The sequence below is a fragment of the Hyperolius riggenbachi genome, chromosome 8 (genome assembly GCF_040937935.1).
Source record: "Hyperolius riggenbachi isolate aHypRig1 chromosome 8, aHypRig1.pri, whole genome shotgun sequence".
NCBI classification, from domain to species: Eukaryota; Metazoa; Chordata; class Amphibia; order Anura; family Hyperoliidae; genus Hyperolius; species Hyperolius riggenbachi.
The window spans coordinates 80,156,002-80,172,767 of record NC_090653.1 but is presented as its reverse complement, the minus strand read 5'-3'; the positions used below and the strand labels follow the sequence as shown (position 1 = coordinate 80,172,767).

At 43.3% G+C, this 16,766-nt stretch overlaps 1 protein-coding gene and 1 long non-coding RNA gene across 3 annotated transcripts in view; one reads left to right on the top strand and one right to left on the bottom strand.

Annotated features, from left to right (window-relative positions):
* LOC137528956 (uncharacterized) overlaps positions 1-16,766 on the top strand; it is a 94,312-nt gene that overhangs the window by 59,953 nt on the left and 17,593 nt on the right. The gene's annotated exons all lie outside the window — the stretch shown is intronic.
* On the bottom strand, positions 5,543-15,644 carry LOC137528954 (SERTA domain-containing protein 2-like). 2 transcript variants are annotated; one of them, XM_068250771.1, is made up of 2 exons: positions 15,554-15,644; positions 5,543-8,574 (listed from the first exon to the last, which is right to left on the bottom strand). In XM_068250771.1, exon 2 carries the CDS (start codon positions 8,566-8,568, stop codon positions 7,465-7,467), a length of 1,104 nt encoding a protein of 367 aa, XP_068106872.1. In that variant the 5' UTR covers positions 8,569-8,574; positions 15,554-15,644; the 3' UTR covers positions 5,543-7,464. The 2 variants fall into 2 exon arrangements, with proteins under 2 accessions (XP_068106872.1, XP_068106873.1); XM_068250772.1 differs by lacking the exon at positions 15,554-15,644 and adding an exon at positions 14,911-14,969.

The window sequence follows — 16,766 nt, the reverse complement described above, 5'->3', positions numbered from 1 at the left end:
TTAAATACGCGACTTATGTTAATATGAGCCGCGATTTATGTTGAGCTCCTGGGTATTTGAATCAATATAGACAGGACGCTTTCCATTGTCACTATGTAATGGGTTTAGTTACTATGTTATTGTAAAACCTGAGATTCAATGTTCTATATGCTGCATTTGGGAGGATCTGAGATTTGTTTACCTGATGCCGCCCCTGTGCTGTTTCCCTTCCTGGTCTGGCGTGGGCTGGTGTTGCGCTCGTCCTCGCCCGCCCCCTCCGGCGGCATGTCTGGGCGTGGGGGCGGGGCTTGGCGGACGCGCCGTGTTGGTTGCTTAGCGACTTTCGCGTGGTGTCTGCCTGCCCCGCCCCGTCGCCCGGCGGGTGTTCGGGCGGGTGGGCGGTGCCGTGCTGACGCTTCGGGTAGATGATTGGTGCCTGCCCGTGGTGTCGGCCGGCTCCGCCCTCCCGCCCGGCATTGGCCGCCGGTGGGGGCGGGCGTGGTTTGGCCTCTCTGCCCTTGCCAGGACCTCGGGGGGAATAAATAGGAGGCGACACAGGAAGTGTCATACCTCCAGAGGAAGCCGGAAGTCCGGCGAAACCGGTCGAGGACGCATGTGCTGCGTCCCGGCCTCCCCGCACCACGCACCTGTGATTTGCCTGGCCATCGGCCGTACACCTGGGCATCTAGTTCACCCGGCAGCCTCATCCAGCATCCACTAGCCCCAGCCGAAGACCAGCCTGCAATGATTATCCAGCCACAGAGTATTGAGGCCATCCGGCGGGCAACTTCTGGTTGATCCCGGAGAGGAACTACAGTATATGTAAGAACAATCCATGTTGCTTAAGGCTTGCTTGCTCTCTTCTTTTTGTGCTTCTGCTGCTGCCAAACTGGTTCTACTGTGCTGGTGGCCTGCTTGCTGTATTGCTTGTGCTGCATTAACTTGATTGAACTGTGCTGAGGCAATGAGAATTACATGCATTACCCTATGAAGGAGAATCTGTACGCAGGGATGTCTATCTCTGCTGCTTGAACCAGAGGCTTATGCTATTGTGGCTTACTACTCTTGTTGGATTTCCTTGCCTTACCTTTCTCTATTGGATAAGATGACCCTGGCCTATACATCTGCTGACTTAATGTCCCTATCTGTGGCTTATACACTAGGAATATATGAATCAACCTACCATCATTTGAAGATATTGCATCATTATTGAACTGGCCGCTTGTCCCATAATTGGAACTTTCATATATTTTCCGAGAGGATTTGGTCCCCCTTTTTTGGTATCACGATTTAATATTAATGTGAGGACCAGATGAGATTATCCAATAACCGGACATTAGGAGTCTGAGCCCAGACGGGTACACTGGTGTTTGAATTTTTGCAGTGAGGCAGGTGCACATGCTTCACTTCATCTTTTTGATTACAGGTCAAGTAGGGGCTAGCTATTGGATGAGGGTAATTGAAGGCTGTAGGGGAGGGGCTTGTCAGGTGGGGTGGGTGCTTCTTTGGGGAGGCTCGGGAGGCTCACATTTTTAAATTGTTTTGTCTTGATACAGTGATTAATAAAAGTTTTTGTAGATATTTTCTTAAAAATTGTCTGAGCAGTTTTTGTTTGATTTGGACCATACCCACCCATATATATATCTCACAGTGTTTGTTAAACTGAAAATGAAAGCTGCCATATTTATTTCCTGTTATACAATACCAGTTGCTTGGCTGTCCGGCTGATCTGTTTGGCTGCAGTAGTGTGAATCACACCAGAAACCAGCATGCAGCTAATCTTGTCAGATCTGACATGGTCAGAAACGCCTGATCTGCTGCATGCTTGTTTAGGGGCTATGACTAAAAGTATTAGAGGCAAAGGATCATCATGCAACTGGTATTGCTTAAAAAGGAAAGAAATTTGGCAGCCTCCATAACCATTACAGTTGTCATTTAACTGCTGATTATTAACTTGTTCAGCTGGATACGGCTACTGTCACACTGGTGCGTTGTGGTGAGTTGCATCGGAAGGTGTGACAATCTGTTGCCATGACGCAATGCATGCAGTGTGGTACTGCATAACGTCTGCAGCGAAGCATATTTTGTATAACGTGCAATGCGATTTTGGCTATGCCTCCTCTAGACCACCTAAACTGGTGGGAGCAATTAAAGATGCCCCAGGCAAGCTCATCCACATGAGTTTTGGAAACAGGCACACAAGCCATGTGACCATGACCAGCAGACACACGGGTGAATGCATGCACACAAATACACACAGGCATGCCTTGACACACATGCAGACACATATTCCAGCAATGAGGAGACATTTTTTTTTCCAAAAATCTTTTATTTTTCTTAATTTAGAAAAAAGTAAATATATAAACAAATCATTTCTTGTCTGTACATATTGCATAGATTTCTGTTATACAAGACAAACATTAAATAACAGTTTTTCTAAAACAAAAAACATGTGCAAAATGAAATGGCTCCGTGGAACACAAGAATAGTTTTATCTCAGAAGAGAATTGTTTCCCAGATGAAGCTTTGTAACACAATTGTTCAGTCACCTCCAAGAAGGAAATCATTCTATCAGTGTAAAACCTGCAGGCAACCCAGAGGTTCCTCAGTGCATCCTTATGTACCTTGCATGGGGCTCTGACACCCACAGCGCTCTAATGGGTATAAAGAGCAAACTTCCCCGTCTTACTTATTTCCACCCAGACCACATAGTAATCACAACTGCCCAGACTGGCTGCTTTTTTGACCCAATACCCTCCCAATCCTCAAGATGTTAAATAGAAGCCTTCCTGCAATTTTTAGTTATTGCAATTAAACACAATCTAACTGAAAAAGTTTGCCTTGGTCTTATTTAAAATGTATTTCCAGAAGGAATATCTATGGCTCCTGCTGGGACAACTGTCAGTCAAGCAGTCCATCTCTCTATTTAACTTTCTGGCCAAAATCTACACGTTTATTAGACTGTTGCCAAACTTTCAGCGTATACATATATTTATATGAACGTTATTTAAAGTCCACTGCAATCATTTGTACTGCTTGATCCAGTAAAACAATGCAATGATCTAACATTAAAAATCTCTCAAAAGTAATCAATTTCAGAACTGTGCAAAGGTCCTAAGGTTATGTGTAACAGAACTCATGGAGCAAGTCTCTGATTTGCTAGTCATGATCATGTGCTAAAGCATGATCAGACCACGGCAAATCAGAGCTTTGCAAATCTATCAGCTGATCAAGCAAATCATATTCTTCTCCATGAGTTCTCTTAGACATAACCATCACCAACCCTAGGCAGATACAGTGAAAATCCATTTGGTTCTGTCATACGATGTGAGGTAGTATGGCCTGCCGGATTAGAGCATCTGCTGTATGGCTTGTGAAGATGCCTACTGGTATCGCTAGGCACTTACATGTCACATATGCTCACAGTTTATAAGGACAAAGTGAATACAGGCACCTTTTGGGAAATCAGTGTAGAGGGAACGTTTAGTCGTCCAACAGACAAGTGATTGTTTAGTGGAGTCATTAGTAAAGAAATAATTGAGTGGTTGCTATGGGCAATGCTCTTGTACTTCTTGACTGCTCTCTGCATGGTCAATGAGATACTTGTATCTTGCTGCTCATAAAAAAGCTTTTCCAGTGTTAAGGGCAAAATTCTGCAGCATACAGTTACCATCTGACAAATTGATTTCCCTCATATTTTATGTCCTAGTTGTCAGCAACATGAACACTCGACTTCCATCTGGGATACAAAATAACATTCAAATAAAAAAAAAAAAAAAAAAAAAAAATTCACAGCTTTATACTGCATGACAGAGACAACCTTTCTTGTACTGTACTTTCCAACATAAAGTAACAGTGACTGGCGGCAAAGGCCAGAATTTTCACAATACAAAGCTTATGTCGACAAACATGGCTGGAGATTCCTTAGGCCTCATGAAATAAACACCCCTATTGCCAATAGCAACCATATTCTCCTGTGAGTTTTTAAGGCATGAGGACGCAGCAGAATGGCTGGTTGCCATGGACAACAAAGTTCAGAAACTTTTCAGCAGGGTTTGCCAACCCGCATTTTTCTTTAAATGAAAAATACCAAGGCAAAAGAAAAAAAAAAATCATCAAAAATTCAAAAGACGCCCACCACCATAACACTAAAATGCCCACATTGCAGAATTTAGTTTTTTGTAACACTTTTCAACTCGTTTTTTGAAATACTTTTCAACTTTTAATAAGGATACGGTTTGCAAAAACCATCAGCAATGCCCAGGCTGATTATCTCAGTATCAAAAGGTTTTGTGATGTACAGAAAACCCCCTCGGACTGGAGGGGGCAGCCAACTAATACATATTCAATTCAGCATCCTTTTAAGGTGAAATTATGACAGTGTAAGAAAAAAACAAATATATATGGCAGCCTCCATAATCCTCTCCATTCAGGTGTACATTTACTAGTTTTCTATGCTATTTGCTCTTTTAAAGTGGACCTGAACTCCTGCACAGGACAGAAGAAAAACAGAGAAATGCACCTTGTATGTATTTAGAGAGTTTAGCCTGTCTAAATTCCCCCTCATTTGTGACTAATCACCACTGTAATTTAATCTGCCAGCTGTGTCAGCTGGCTGCCTCTGCAGAGCAGCTAATTTGTAAACACAGGCTGTTAACCCTATATCTGCTTCCATGAAAGCAGGAAGAAGACACACTGCAGATTTATTGAAGGATTTGTATCAGCTGTAACAAGGAAATGTTTTTATTTAAAGGTTATTATGCTGTCCTTTAAGAGGAAGTTCTGAGTTCAGGTCCGCTTTACGAGATCTTGTAACCTGCTAGCACTGTAGTGGCTATTTCTATACAAAAAGGTTCAGTCCTAAATCTCATAGGGAATTGCCAGCAGTGTGAATTCATTATCTCAGTACTTCCAGCTTTATAGAGAGGCTGAATTGAGAACACTGATATACGGTGTCAGAATAGCTACCTATACAGGGCCAAACGTAATTTACTATGAACTTTAATGTATGGCGGTTTTGCAGACGTTATAGGAAGCTATTGTGCATCATGAGGTCACTTAAATCACATTTCATACCATCCCGTCTCCCAAAGAAAAAATAAATAAATATATTCTGTGCTCCCACTTAGTGATGGCCATACTGAATATTTCTATTTGAGTAGATACACAACTTCAAGCCCTAGATCACATTCCCACTTTAAATACACAGGATAATATCCATCGTTTAACAATGAACTACGTTTTGAAAACTGCACCTTTGCACTTTTTGTAACAAAATAGATTGAAAATCATGGCTGCTTGGTTCCTCCAACTCCTCTTCCTGACCCAGTAATGGTTTCAATTTTATTGGTCAGATAAGGTCTCTTATTTGCTGTCCAAATATCTTTATCCAACCATCACTGACATGAGACAGTAAGGGTGGGGCTGGGAGGTTGACCCCACCAGACCACTCCCCCTCCTTCCCTTTGCTGCTGAGATGAACTCAGCAGAATCTAACTTCCTCAGTCCAGCTCAGAAGGGGGGGGGGGGGGGGGGGCTTTAACACTTCCCACACCCACTTAGTTTAGTTATAAAAGGGGCTAGATAAGCAGGCAGAGTGATGAGAGATACTCCTTTTATAAACACAATAGAAAGGGTGTGAAGAGAGAGAAACTTCATTACACACTCAGCATTAAGTTGGGGACGAAGATAAGACTGCTGAGCTGTATTACTGGCCACAAAGAGTAAAGTTCTTTCTAACCAGCAGAGGGAGGTCAGTGCAGTGAGTGTTTTCGCTTACTGGGCAGTGTGCACTTTCCAAGCAGCTTCCAGTTTTGTGAAGGGATACTTGGTCATGTGACTGGCACCTCAAAATGAAATTTCTCTGGAAGGATTCCATCAAAAGTGAAAATTGCGTGTGCAATTGTCTGGTCCACTATGATGAAAAATGTGGGAGAATGATCTAGGGCTTTAGTTTACCATGTATGTATATTCAAGACCAACGCTTTACAAAACTGATATTCAAGTTCTTTGGATGCTAGCAAGTTGAATAAACTATTGGCTTCCAAAGGCTCCCTTGTACCCAAGTGGTGAACTCTCCATCCACATTCCATTTACTGGGGACATCATGTGAACAATGAGGAGCACAGTACAGCTGCAAAAGACCTCAGCAGAATAGCTTCTCAAGAGGAAGGGCCAACTTGCTAGCACCAAGGAAAAGCATGAAATAGGACATTCCACTTTTGTGGATAGAGTAAAAAAAACAAAAAACAAAACTCCAGAGTGCCAATACTTTCTATTCCTAATAATTAGTGATGTAGGATTAGGGTAGGTACTAGGGATTTCCAGGCAGGTGCTATACGCCAAAATCTACTCATTTCACAGTTGGTAATAGTTTCTATTAGAGCCAATAGACCCTTTTAGGACATTCGATTCGGGCTGCAAGCTGAGATTCAATAAAAAATTAACAACCTTTTGATTAGGTCACAAATAGGTCAACAAAAGCGGAATGTCTCTTTAAGTGCCTTTTAAATAAAAAAAAAGTCCAGCCAATTTAAGTTTGCGTAGAACGGAGATTGGTGGTTTAGTTAAGTTTAGTTTATTGTAGAGATTTCTAGATGGCTCTCCTGGTTTTTATTGCTGTCTATGCAAGAAGTAGATTTATCTACATGACAGCTACAAAATTCATTTTCCCTGAGTAGTGTTAAAAACAGCTAACAGAATTCATCATTGATGAATGTGCTCCTTGCCCTGGAGATAAGACTACTTCCTGTTATATCATCAGGGGCAGGAAATGAAGGGAGTTTCTCTGTCATGACTACAGACAACAATAAAACCTGAAAGCAGTTCTGACTGTTCCTAGAGCATTATAGGGCGTGTTTTTGTTAGACTTAAACTTCAACAGATGGATAATGGAAGTGGGAGCACAGAAAGCAACGTATTTTAAAGTAAATAAAATTAAATAATAGTAGATTGGAAATGTAAAAATATGCATTCTGAAACAGAAGACTAGGTACAATCCAGTCCCAATAAAGTGACCATGCATCACCTGATTTGAGATCTTCCACAGCGCATGGAAGAAAAATAAAAAAATAAAACTACTGGAAGATCTCAGGCGTGACAGTTGATCTGAGCTTTAAAAATAATAAGAATATCATCAAATACTTAAAATAATCTTCATAGAAGACATAGCGTGTTGCTTGCCTGCCCATTGAACAGTAAGTAAACGTATAACACATCACGGTATTAAAAGAGGTTTTTAAATGTAGAGAAAAAAAAAAAAAAGGGGGGGGGGGGAAAGAAGTCTAAATTTCTGCATAGCTTCTGTAAACATTAAACACTTGTAGTTACTAGTTGTAGGCACCATTTTTTTGCATTAAATGCTAGCTAACCAGAAAAGAACAGCATCACTTTTGTGCAAATACGCAAAAGCTCACAGTCGTCCCAGGGCAGGATTATCATACTTGTCAGTTTACCACAGCACCATCTTTTACTCAAAACAAGATGTTAAGACCCAACAAGGATTTCAAAAATATTGTCAAGGTCTCCGAGTTCTCGCACACCTTGGCCAGAGCTGTAGGTCGGAGAACAACAAGAGGAAGGAAACCGGTAGTCATCTGATGCAGACAATCGTTGATTTGAACAGCCTAAAGACAGAGCTTCTCTCTCAAATACAGACGTGTCAATGTCCGAAAACCGGTCATCAAAAGAGACGTCATTAAGGTAGCTTGCATTTAAGACCTCAAAGCTGCCAAAAATTGACTGTGAGGATCTGAGGTTTGTAACCGGTACAGACGATGCAGTGTTTTCCGATGAGGCTTCGGTCTCCATCCTTTCACCACTGGAAGTGACCGAGTCTGCTGGAGAGTGTACATTAGAAGGCAGAGGAGCCTCGACAGGCACTGGTGCCACAACAGAGGTGTCCATGGCAACTGGTAACTCAGCCTCAGATTTTGGAACAGGCGCTGAAAGGTCTTCCGAACAAGCAGCAGCCAACACCAGTTCCCTTATTAATTCCATGTCCTGGCTGTCTTCCATAGAGGCAGAGTTGTTATCAAATCCCTCTTCCCGAGTTGCCTCAACACTAGTATCTGGAAGTTGAGGGATTGGTATATCTGAGCACACTTGGCTGACAGACTCTACTTCGGTTTCAGGACCAGCAGTGGCAACGGGACACTGAAATCGCTGCGGAGAGCTTTCCTCTAAAACACTTTCTAACTCGCTTAAGATGGAGGAAACAGCAGCAGACAAAGTTATGTCATCTCCTACTGGAGTCACCAAAATATTTTCCAAATCTGGAGGTAGACTAGAACATCCACCATCCTCAGCTGACAGCTCACATGTGGCAGGAGACCCACCATACTCGGCAGGGGAATGGCAGGGACTTTCATAGTGGATTTCATTCTGTATTATCCGAAGAGTATTAGCAACGAGCACATAACGACGCAAGCTAGGCTCTGCCATTGATCGCCCTTTGTTGTACTTCTCAAGGGATATGTTCAGCAAGGACTGACGGAAGAATAAGTAACTCTCAGCCTCAAATGAGAGACTTCCATCCAGCACAGACTCCTCCCATTCCGGATATTTCCGTTTGACGCCCCTGGTAGGCATGGCTACCTGTAAAAAAACAAGAGGAAAGGTTTAGTACAATGTAAAATATTTGTAAAAGTTTTCATAAGAATTAATAAAAACAAATCTGTTATAGTAAAGACTATGGAGGCTCATGTATTAATTGAAAGAAAGATAACATAATACAGTATATCTTGTATCACTGAAAACTGTCCAAAGCTGTCCACGAACAAGTCAATTTTCTAAGGCTCACTTAGAAGTTATATTTTAGCCATATACTATTCAATTTTGTTTTCAATCAATATTACCTTTGACAGTAGGATCTATTTTATGTAACATTAAAAAATCAGCCCTGCCGTTCAGTCTTTAGATCGACACACTTTATTAAATGACGTTACTGCTGCACACCCAATTTGATCGGATGGTTGTCTTGTACCGATTCAATAAACCGATTGAATCTGAAGGTCAATCAGGCCACAACATCGAGCAATGTATGGGCATCATCCTTACGTTCTAATATATACTTCAAATCTCAAAATTAGCCATGGAAGAAAAGTGCTGTCACTTCCAGGGCTGTGTAGTCAGAGTCGAGGAGGCAGAGTAGTTTTTGGGTACCTGGAGTCGGAATCAGTCGGTGGTTTCATAAACTGAGTAGTTGAATGATTTTTGTACCAACTCTTCAGCCCTGGTAAATAGACTAAGGAGACAGAGTCGGGGAGAAATTCTGGGTACCCGAAGTTGGACGTTTCATAAATGGACGAGTCGGATGATTTTTGTATTAACTTCCCAGCCCTGGTCACGTCATTCTGAAGCCAGTAATGGCAGAGTGACTTTTTCAGACACAGGTTAGCGTACACAAATCCAATTTTGATTGACCAATTGTACCACTTATGTACTGTGACAGCTTACCTACACAATCTGCTCATAGTCTTCAATGTATATGGAAGTGGTAAAATTGGCCAATTAAAATCAGACGTGTGTACAAACCCATAGGCTCAACACACACCATACAGTCTTGGTTGTTCAATCTTACCACTTTCATGTAGTATAAGAGCTTATCCAATCAATAAATCTCCAATCTGTTGGCCCTTATACTACATAGATTTGGTAAATCTGTACAACCAAGATTGTATGGTGTGTGTTGAGCTTTAGGGTGACTGTAGACAAACTTGATTCTTGCGTGCATCAATCCTTATGCTTAGACAAATAAAAGGCCATAAAACTCCTATATAGGCTATCATTCATAAAGCATTCCCGCATGCGGAAATGCTTAATACCACTGACTTTACCGACCACATTGCAAAATGTAAATTCATAAAGTCTCTTTTCGCATGCGGAGCTGACATTCCCGTGCAGAGTGATAACTTACCGCCTTGTGCGGTGTCTATACGCAGTTATCCAGAAAAAGTAGCAAAATGTCCATTCATAAACATTTCCGCATAGCGGTATGCGGAAGGGGATTACCGATCCCCTGGATGTAGCGGGAAGCTTGCGGAGTACTTGTAAGTGAATGGGACGGACCTCCCAAGCAGCAGAAGAGAGAGCAGCGCACGGAGGGAATCGGGCAGCTTTTCTGTTTCCGCATGCCTACCGACACCATTCTCTAGAAAACCTCCGCACTGCTATCGCACCAGGCACAATTTTTATGAATGACCACCCAGAAGGCTAAACTACCGACGGCGGTATTCTCCCGCACGGGTTCTCCTTACCGCCAGCAATTTATGAATGATAGCCATAGTAGGAGAACTTTTGTGATAAGCTAACACAGTTAAGGCGCATACACATGCTGTACTTTTTCAAACAACTGGTCCGTCAGACCCTCCCGCGGTGCGGTCGTTCTGCCGACAGTTGCACGTGAGTACAAGCTGTCAGCATACTGATCAGACTGTTTGACTGATCTGCCAAGCGGACCAGTCAAAAACAGTTTTATCAGTCTGCCGACAGTTTGTACTTACGGCAGAATGACCACCTCGCGGGTGGGTCTGACGGACCCATCGTTTGCAAAAGTACGGTGGGTGAACCCTGCTCGCTGCTTGCTGGTAAATTGATTTTAAATGAATGAAACTAGCTGGAGGGGGGAGTGGGAAAGTGGGGGAACCCAGGTGAGGGAGGGGAGATGACCCCCCCCCCTCCCCGCCACTGTGCCTGCTGCCCCCCTTCCTGCTACCCCCTCCAGCATGGCAGCCCACTCCCCACCCACAGACATGGCTGGGACACAGAAAATGGGTCCGTTTGTGTGTCCAAAGATGCCCGTGTAGAGGGAGCTCCATTTTTACATAGGTTTTCACTACCCCTCCGTGTATCCGGGGTCCGTGAAAATCCTGCAAATCCAGACCATCCGTTCAGTTTTTCAAAACGGATCCACCTGGTACGCACATGGATCCGTTTTGAAAGCGAGTCAAGACTGCGGCTATTTTTAACATTCATATCCGTGGCTCTGGTTTTGGTCCGGGCCCCAAACCAGATTTTATAACAAGTGTGAACCAGCCCTTAGCGAGAAGCAAAACTGTACCCGCATTTGTGCAAGGAGAGGGCCAAGGCAAAGAGAATTAAAGGGAACCTTAATTGCGGATAATAGCCAGCTTGTGCCCGCGCCGTTCCCTCGGTGGCCCACTGCACCTGCGTAGGGCGCTATTGGCAACACAAGCAAGGATACACATTGCCAGGGCTGCGCAGGCGCAGTGGCCCGCTAAAAAGAAACAAGCTGGCGGGGGAACGGAGGATTTTGGAGGACTGGTGCGGGCACAGGGGGCTGCTAGAAGCCCCAGGTAAGTGAAACTCTTTATTTTTCACAGTTAGGGCCGGTTCACACGGACGCTTGGCGGTGTCTACCGTCAAGCGTTCGGGACCCATCGGCTAAACTCTCCCATTCAAGTGAATAGGAGCGTTTAGCATTGCGCGGTTACTGTCGATTACCGTCGATTGCATAAACGCGGCGTTCTGATCCCGATTTAACGCATCGTTTCGGCCGTCCCTAGAAGCCGCATGCAACGTCCAGGGACGGCTAGCCGGCGCGGCTATATGTCCCCCTGCGGGGACGAGAAACGCCGATCGCGACGATCTCTGTACCGCCGCCACCGAACGGGACGTCGCAGGATGACGCGACTTCCTGCCCACCCAACGCCGCCTGCCGTCCGTGTGAACCGGCCCTTAAGGTTCCCTTTAAGATTTTGACTGATTGTCATGCAAAAAAAAAAAATCGCTAGTTGTATGGCCACCTTTGAACTTTTCTATCAACTAATCTTGATCGATTTTGGTTCTAAAAATGTCCCAAGCATTTACTATTGCTTTTAATTAGCTAAAAAAATACTAATTTGGTGTCGCTTAAATAAGATCTATCATTTTCTAAAACTTTAACATTGGTTTTTCTTGGCTAAGTACATCACCCCCTGGAACCATCAGAAGTACCCCCTGGGATACGCATACCACACATTGAGAACCTAGGTCCTAGTGTTTCTTATTCTGCTGTAATTTATCATATGAACATGTTACCAGTATTGGTGATGTCTCAAATCAACGATGTATTGTGTTGCTGGATGTCCTAATTGTACAGATCTTTGAACGTCTCATGCATCTATGCCCCCCTATTTGTTTTCTACTTTATAGAGCGATACGGAAAATGTTAGCTCTATATACAGTATATATTGCCACCCAAACCTTTAAAATCAAATAAAAAAAAAAGACTGGGATTCTTGAAAAGTCCTATTTAAGATTAGGACCATGCATACAATTGTAGTAAACAATATATTAGCATGCAATAATACACAAAAGATAGGCACAATGAGGTGCTGAAACAAGATATTTGGGGGGAAACTACCGTTATAATATTAGAAAAATTGCTCTAGAGAAAAGGCTGCATTATTTGCGTTCTGCTTTCGCAGAGTCAAGACTTGAAGCTAATAGGAAGTGTAGTAGTTGGTTAGAGCTGCAAAGAGATCCTATTACAAGAGCAGGCTCATCCCTAATCCACCCCCACCCCAGGAGAGCCCACCCTCCCCCCTCCTCTGAAGCAGGGCCCTCCCACCTCAGCTGAGATTCTGGAAAACAAGCACAAAACAGCCTCGCTATGCCTGGTCTGAAAACATCAACCAAGCCAAAAGGATAGCAATAAAAGGTGATACCAAATAGAGAAAATACTGGTTTCAGCTCAATGGTACCTATGATTCATGCTTATAACTGCATGACATTATACAGTATCTCCCAACTAATATCCCCTCCCTACACTGCAGGGAGGTTCACTACTCAGCAATTTCTGCATTCATTTATGCACAAACTGCAAATGTTACGCATCATATTCCATGCACACTGATATAACATAACACAAGACCCACGTAAAGCATACATTCAGCAGATTCTTAACAGCAAGTTACAATCCAATCCATGCTCTGGCAATGGGGGTGGGGTCTACAGTACACACACATTACTATGCGCAGGTGACAACCAGTACAATCCTACCCAGGTGCCATGGATAGGTTCTTCCAGGAAATTCCAGAGTGTATATACCCTGTACAGTAGATGAGTTCACCTCCAGTGACATACAAACACAACTGGCACTCTATAGTCAAAAGACTATTCCATACATTGCATACCTTGCTATATATACATAGTAATGCACATGATAGACTGGGGCCCCATTCAAAAACAGGTGCAAACAATGGAGCAGTTCCCCAGAGCAACCATTCAAGTTTCACTTGGTCAGTGAAACCAATTTCTAAAATGGGTAACTGGCATGGAGTTATGTGGGCTTCCTACAGTTACTCTTGATCCCTCCCACACCACAAAAAAATAAAAAACACCATACCTGAAGATTAAATGGCTTCTCCCCAAGTAAATAGCTCTAGGGTCATTAGACTTTAAAGATGTCCACACACACCGATATTCCCAATCAATCCACGGGAGATTTAATCATTGATCGAATCTGCCAGAAACCTATGTCTCAACATGTCCGATCAATTAAAATTTCTATCAATCGCGATTCAACCGAAACTATTGGTTGGACAAGACAGAAAATCCCCATAAATCGTGGGTGGGGCAGAAGGAAAATCAATGTATGGTGTGTGGTAGGAATCAATTTCTCTCAGAGCAGATTCATATCAGAGAGGGAATCAATAGTTTTGCTACATGGGGGGGGGGGCGGCAATCTACAAGTGTATGCCCAGTGGCACAGCTTTGAAAATGAGGGCAACAGATCCACATCCAATCTGATCAATGATTGAAACAGATCAATGCATGTACGGCCTGATCTGTTTCAATAATTTACTAACTGATGTGAATTTTTCAATGCACTATATAAATGCATTATAGCAGTCATTACCTATAAATAACTCATATGAACACTTGCACCTAGCAAGCAGGGCAAACAAAATGGCCACAAGTTACACAGCAGCCAAGATTAGATCACATCGGTGAGTAAACAAGGCAAAAATACATTCATTCACTTCAGAGTTACAGCAGGTATCTCTATTCTGACTCAGTAAAAACCAACAGGTTTTAAAAACTGGACCATGGCTGCTAAGTTCATACAGTTAGTTAGGACAGGAAAAAAAAAGAAAGTAGATTTAATGTCCAAATAGTAAATGAGGGGAGGGGGGGGGGGGGGGGAGAATAAACACAGTATGTATACTTTCAAATTCATTTTAATTTTGTAATTTCTCCTCAACATACCAAATCAAGGAAACAGTTAAATATTTTTTTAACTGTAAGTAATCGAGTTTATAAACAAACGAACAGTAAATAAACAAAACAAACACAGGTTGATAGACAACACTGTATTTACATAGAATCATACTCTGTACACTGTGCAATGTAGAGACCACTGCAGGTAGTTTGGTCTCATAGACTGTGCATAGTTAGTTGACCATCACAACTTCCAGAAACAGATGTGGAAATACAAATCCCTATAATTGAGTCGTATGGTACCAAATGTTCATAGTGATAAATGCAAATAATATATACATAGCCAAAATCTTCTGCAGCACTGTACAAATACATACAATAATGGCGAGCAGAGATACGCTATACACAGTGTGTAAAATATATATATATATATATATATATATATATATATATATATATATATATATATATATATATATATATATATATATATATATAATATTTTTTTTATTTATACTCAAATACACCATATATAAAGAGTTTGGTACACTACCACAGTATAGATCATCAGGCAGTTGAAATGGAGTGATAAACTAAACAGTGCAAATGCACAGTCTACAGCATAGGGGGCAATACAGTAGCCGTACAGTGCAATAGGTAGGAGAGCTATAGCGATCAGCTGCAATACCCGGTCGCAGCATCCAGTCTACCGAAATATTAATGAAACTTCCCATGCATGGCAGTACAGCAGCAGCCAGTAATACTTACAGAGAAATATGATCAGCAGCTGCTATATAGCAGATGTTATCGCCGAATATCGCTCATCAATCCCAAAGATAGAATCCCTTCCCGCCGCTTCATTCAAGTTTAGTATCTCTATCACAGCTGTAAACCCCGCCCCCTGTGCCTGCAACGCCTAATGGGAATTGTAGTACAATCGGCACATTGACAAATAGGCAGCAAAATATTAAAAGACTACAATCCCATGAAGCATCGCGGCAATCACGGACGCATGCGCATTCGCCTAGTTTTCTTACACGGGATTCCAGCTGGGGGTTTTAAATTTAAAGCGACAGAGCCCAATTGAACGATCGCATCCATTGCCCCGCTGCAGGTTGGGACGCTCGATTCCTGTGCATATAAAGTAAATAGCAATGCATAGAGGAGTAATGAGAGGGGCGGGTCAGCACGGGTAGCTTAGGACAGGCTGCACGACCATCGCTCTGTATTAGCAGGGATCGGCTGCACTGCTGGCTATAGAGAGCCCATATAGATGTTTTGCCAGCCGCCCACCTCACTACAGGAGCTGCAGTGTATTCTGGGCTGCAGAGCTGGCAATCGTGCATTATCACAGCCCCACTTGGACGCCACTTCAGGTGACTTGCCGAAGTCCCTGTGCAGCGTGACTCACCGTATTACGTCTCCTCCTCCCGTCCTGCAGCTCCAGCTATACTGTGCGGCGGGTGTCCGGTCCGTCATCCCCCCCTGGCTCCATACTGTCCAGTTATTCTCCCTGCTCCCTGCGCTGCACTCACACACAGGCCCCGCCCCGCTCCTACTGCTGCGCTTCCATTGGCTGCTCCGCGGACCTGGCTGAGGAAGCCTCAGCTGCTGCTCCCCCTTACTACAGCGCACGGAGGAAAACGTGGAGGGGGTGGGGAGAGCTCCCTTTCACCTTACCCCGGAGTGTCCGCTGCAGGGAAGAGCAGCAGGGTCAGGGCACAGCAGCAAAATGGCCTCTGCTGCTGGCAACTTTCCTCCATGGTGTCAGTACAGCACTCCATTACCCTAACACCCAACCATTATTACTTGTGTGCTAATGGGAGCACCTGCCTCCAACGCCTCACCAAGCCTTTAGCTTCTAATGCAGTTGGTCATATCATTTTGCACTAGCTAAAGATGAATTCTTGCCTAACGATGTGGGAAGATGGATCGCATAGACATAGCTCCCAACTGTCCCTCTTTCGGAGGGACAGTCCCTCTTTGGGAGCCCTGTCCCTTTGTCCCTGTTTCCTCTTCATTTGTCCCTGTTTCAGGACTTTGTCCCTCTTTCTATGTAAATATATATATTTCTCTACTAAAAAATGTGTTTGACTCTAAACTTTATTCCCATCCTTTAAATTGATATATTACTTAATTTTAAAATGTTAAAATAAAGGAAAATGAACCAGGATAGAAAGGACCAGTGTGATTTGAATAATAAAACAACATATTTTTCTTATGAAATCTTTATCATATGCGTGACTAGGGGTGTGATGGGGGCGTGATTAGGGATGTGGCAGGGGTGTGGCTTAAGTGTCCCTCTTTCTCATCCCAAAAAGTTGGGAGGTATGCATAGACATCCCGCGATCCATCTTCCTGCAGGCGAGGCGGCTACACACGTCGGGCGCAAACGTGAGTTCAAATGATCGCGGCGCTATCAGGGGCAAACCCAGGAATTTCAAGGGGTGGATTTCTGAAAGGTCTCCCTCAGCCAAGCACAATACAGTATAAATAATATGGTAGGATATCTTGCTGTATACACACAATGCATTTTCCCGTCCGACCGACAACGGGGATAGATCAGGAGCAGTTTGAATACAGATAATAATGAGGACAGCCGACATTGGTAATGAAGGGGAAAG